This window comes from Brassica napus, chromosome C1 (genome assembly GCF_020379485.1).
Source record: "Brassica napus cultivar Da-Ae chromosome C1, Da-Ae, whole genome shotgun sequence".
NCBI lineage: Eukaryota > Viridiplantae > Streptophyta > Magnoliopsida > Brassicales > Brassicaceae > Brassica > Brassica napus.
Window position 1 is genome coordinate 47,063,174 of NC_063444.1, and position 4,525 is coordinate 47,067,698.

At 37.5% G+C, this 4,525-nt stretch overlaps 1 protein-coding gene across 4 annotated transcripts; it reads right to left on the reverse strand.

Moving 5' to 3' along the window:
* Positions 1 to 1,722, reverse strand: LOC106374286 (two-component response regulator-like APRR1). Of its 4 annotated transcripts, none has more exons than XM_013814352.3 (4): positions 1,034 to 1,722; positions 804 to 938; positions 546 to 710; positions 1 to 434 (listed from the first exon to the last, which is right to left on the reverse strand). In XM_013814352.3, exons 1-4 carry the CDS (start codon positions 1,373 to 1,375, stop codon positions 321 to 323), a joined length of 756 nt encoding a protein of 251 aa, XP_013669806.1. In that variant the 5' UTR covers positions 1,376 to 1,722; the 3' UTR covers positions 1 to 320. The 4 variants fall into 4 exon arrangements, with proteins under 4 accessions (XP_013669806.1, XP_013669808.1, XP_013669807.1 ...); XM_013814354.3 differs by having other exon boundaries at positions 1 to 431; positions 1,034 to 1,720; XM_013814353.3 differs by having other exon boundaries at positions 10 to 434; positions 804 to 935; positions 1,034 to 1,709.
* Positions 1,723 to 4,525: the final 2,803 nt, after the last annotated feature.

Below are 4,525 nucleotides of genomic sequence, written 5' to 3' on the forward strand. Positions count from 1 at the left end.
AAAGACAGTAATAAATTAATTAGCAGGAACAATTTGCCCTTGTATTGAGTTCACTATTGGTTGAAATTATTCTCACGTCATGGATTTGATGACCAAGTGACAATCAAAAATATGATGATCAATTGAAGTTCTTTTATTTATATTCTAAGGAGAATCTTCATGTTCATTAACCCTATGAATAATTAAGTATATTATGATAACAAATATATCATAAAATAACTAACCTGCGTAATTATAATGAAACAGAACTAATCGATCACATTTTATACCAAGCCACATTAATTAATTGATTCAGCAGTAAAGAGAGAGGTAGCATAGGATCAGAAGCTCCATGTGTTTGGATGATGAGCATCTGCAGGAGCGTTCAATTCACAAGGAAATGAAATCAGACTAGACATTGCCTCTTGAAGCCATCTATCGTCGGTTTCCATCTGCTAAAAATGGCATGTAATATTGGTTGATTAATTTTAAAACTGTCAATCGTAAATGAAAAAATTGTAAATAAAATTATACTATTCTGGAACAATAATAAGAACTAATAATACCTGGTTTAGATAGTCGTCTGATCCAGAAAACACATCTTCGTCTTTTTCAGAATGGTTGTTGTGATTCTTAGACATGTGAGATTGTTGCTCACATGTGTCATTGTTTCTTGCAAACCGTCCTCGAACACGAACACGCCGATCAGCTAGGGTTTTACGACACACATACTGCATATATATTATATTATACTTGTTAAAACTCTAGCTCTTTCATAATTCATAACATTAATTTACTAAATAATAATGACTGTGTATACGTACCTTGATAGTCTTATTGAAGTTGCGTTGGTTCTTTTTCTTCAAGTACCTCATGATTCTGTCTTTACGTTCTTCAACCGAATAGCGTCCCACTTTTGTGTTCGGCTCAGCTTGTGTCCCTCCTTCACTATTTCCCTGCTTCATACAAATATTTTATTTGATTTTGTTTCTTAAGAATAATAATACCATTGTAAGACAAAATATATTTACTAAGTGGAAACGTTCATGTTTACCCAGGATTGCTCTCCAGTGGACAGATGGAACAAGGACTTGATCTCCTGTGAATAGCCGTAGTACTCTTGATCCCCAACATGAAAATATTGTGTGCCATTCACATTCTCACCCACTTTCTGGTAGTAATTGTTGTAATCCGGCACATAAACGTCAGAAACCCCAAAAACTTGCGGGAAAAACGTGGATTCCGGGTTAGAAGTTGGGTTGAAGGAGCCGTAGCCGTCGTCAAAGTAATTGGATAGAGCTGAGACGTCAGGACATGAAGACGAGCCGTGAAACTGCGACGGAGTCTCACCGGAAAATGTGAAATCGGAGTAGAACTGAGGATGAGATGATGCCATGATGAGAGGACAAGCTTTTATTCGTTTAGGGTTGTTTGAGAGGAAATAACAATCTGTGCAAGCATGTTTATATATAGAGAGATGAGTTCGTGTGGGATGTTACAAGTTATTGTTCGGGCAGGCTGACCGAACACACCAGACTTACAGTTATTTAGTGAGACTCTGCTCTGTTAATAACTTCTTACACTCTCTTTTCAAGCTGGCAAATCCTCTTTTTATTCATTAATTTTCTTACCTTGACATCTTGATTATTACCAGCTCATTCTTCCTTTTTATGATTTTTTTTTTGAAAGTTTTCCTTTTTATGTTTTAACTGTTTCAGTTTTCACATTTTTCAAATTTATTTCTAAATTCATCAACCTATCTTTCTCTCTTTTATTCTTTTTCAAAAAAATATCTTTCTCTCCGTTACTTGTTAATAATATTTAATTTTCTTTATAAACTTCAACATGTTTAACGACAAAATGTTTTTTGACCGTAAAGGTTGTGTCTTGTTTCTCATGCATGATTCTAAAAATTACGATGTACATTGCTTTAAATATATATATATATATATATATATATATTTATTTTCTTTTCCGGATGCTTATTTGATTGGAAGGTGTGTGACAGATTGGTAATGATGCAACAACTATAAGTCTATAATATGAAAATTCAAACTAGTATACATTAAACCTACTGATACAGTAAATGCATATGTAGAATGGTGATTCGTTTGATAATGGAGCACAGCTGAATATATTAGTTATCTAATTTAAGCCACACCAATTGTCCTCAGCTGCCAATGATCTTGTCTCGTCTTTTTCTCATAAAACAGAAAAAGAAGAATTTATAAAATGAGAATAATGTTTTCGCGTTATAGCAAATGGCCGTACACAGACACACGCGCTATGAAAACTACGTAAAGAGAAACCCTACCCCTAGCTCCAGAATCTTAACACATGTTCAATTCCAATATTTTGCACCCAATTAAATTATCATTTACTCCAAGTACAAAACAGCCCTACGACTTCAGAAGACACACCCTTCTTATATACTTTAACTGTATAATTTATTTACAAAATTGACAATAAACTTATATTTGTCACTTAACTCACCCTTTTTTTTTTTTAACTCACCCTTTCTTTCCACGGTTGATCAGTTGATATACTCTGGTTACATAATGATAGTGGTATTGTATGAAAACCATGCATGCTCTTATTATCTTGATTATGCAAGTTCTATCCAAAACATTAGTCGCATGTCGATTCTTTAAATAATGGGGGAGATCATGACTACTTCCCGAAACCCAATTTTTTCGAAGTTTAACATTGAAGGACTAGAATCCTATAATCCTTCAAACCTTCAACAACCCTACTACCAATCATGTACGTGTTCTTTAGTTTTTAAGAATAAGAAAAAAGTTGAGACTGCCGAAAATCAAATAAGGCATATGCATGGGATTATAAGCATATTGTTTTTTTTTTTTTTTGACGTCGAAAGACCATTCTATTACTCAAACTTGAGGTGGTCTGGGTAACCAAATCGGAATAGAGCAATCAATAAAAAACAACTCCCTATGGAATGATCTTGCAGTCCTAGCTAAAAAATCTGAAGTCTGATTGCGCCCGTGGAACATGAATGATGTTGAAGTCCGGGAAGCATATCTGTAACGTCTCTATCCTCTCCAATTCTGTCGCAAAGCTTAGCCAAGCCTGGGGGTCCTTTATCATTGCAATCAGCTCATTGCAGTCTGTCCCGAAGCTCCGACATGTTGAGTGTTGAAGCATATTCTCCATCGCCCACTGCAGTGCTTCTACTTCCGAATGCAAAGCTGATTCGCGTCGAGTGAAATTCTTTGTTCCCATAAGTTGAATGTTCTCATCACTATCCGTCCATACCCAGCCGCATCCACTAAAGTGAGCAGAAGATGTCCAAGATCCATCTAACAAGCAAATATTACCCAAACGTATGACTTGGGATACCTCAGGGATATTATCTTGAACCACTGGTTGTACCACTGGTTGTACCGCATTGTTAGCATCAAACCAGGTTTGACATTCACTCTCTGCATGTCGAACTAGCTCCAAAGGATCTCTATCTATTCCCCTGAAGAGTTTGTCATTCCTAGCCTTCCAAATATACCATAATATCCAGGGATAAGGATCCCTGTCTTGTTCTGGCTCGATGATGCTATTCTTCCTCCAAAACAGATAATCCATATTTGTGTATACGCTTGATACCGGAAATATATCTGAGCTTGTTGGAGTCGATGATAATGATCAAGCTTGAAGAGCTGGCGGACATTCAAAAAATGCATGGGTCACAGTTTCCTCTGATTCTCCGCATCTTGGACAGTAATTTTCACAGCTCATATTGCGTCGTGTTAAGTTCCTCGTTACTGACACATGACCAGTCACCAGTTGCCATATAAGATGACATATCTTCTTCGGCGCCTTTACCTTCCAGGCAAAGGCTTGGAACTTTGTGATGCTTGGCTCTACAACTTCCTTCTCTACCGCTGGTTTTAATACATTCTGTGCCACCCAGTATCCAGATTTAACCGTGTATTGGCCATTCCTTGTGTAGTTCCAGCAGAAAGTATCTCAATGATGAGTTGAGCTTATGGCTAAACTCCTTATGAGAGGTATGTCCTCAGGACTAACAAAATTCTCCAGTAGACCAACATCCCACTCCTTCGATACCTGATCAATGAGATCGCTGACTCTCATATTAGGATGCATGGCTGGCGCTATGGAGATAGCTGGTCTCGCAGGGATCGTTGGAATCCACGGATCCTCCCACACCTTGACTTCGTACCCTGAATGTATCTTATGTCTGATCCCTAATAACAACAACTTCCTTGCTGCAGTAATGCTCGTCCACACATAGGATGGGCTGGTAGCATTATTCACTCTTAGTGGAGAACTCAATCTATAGTATTTCCCCTTCAATACCCGTGCAACCAGAGAATCAGGGAACTGAAATAGCCTCCATAGTTGTTTCGCCAATAGGACCAGATTGAACTCATGGATCATACGAAAACCAATCTCACCCTCCTCTCTTGGTAAACATACTTTCTCCCAATTCGCCCAGTGTATCCCTCTTTTTGATGGATTTGAACTCCATCAAAACTGTGCATCGGCACTGGCAATAAGCATATTGTTATCT

Coding starts and splice junctions, on each gene's coding strand:
- LOC106374286 (XM_013814352.3), bottom strand. CDS start 1,375: ATGGCATCATCTCATCCTCAGTTCTACTCCGATTTCACATTTTCCGGT. Junction 939..1,033: donor CCACTGGAGAGCAATCCTGG/GTAAACATGAAC, acceptor ATTTGTATGAAG/CAGGGAAATAGTGAAGGAGG. Junction 435..545: donor CAGACGACTATCTAAACCAG/GTATTATTAGTT, acceptor TGCCATTTTTAG/CAGATGGAAACCGACGATAG.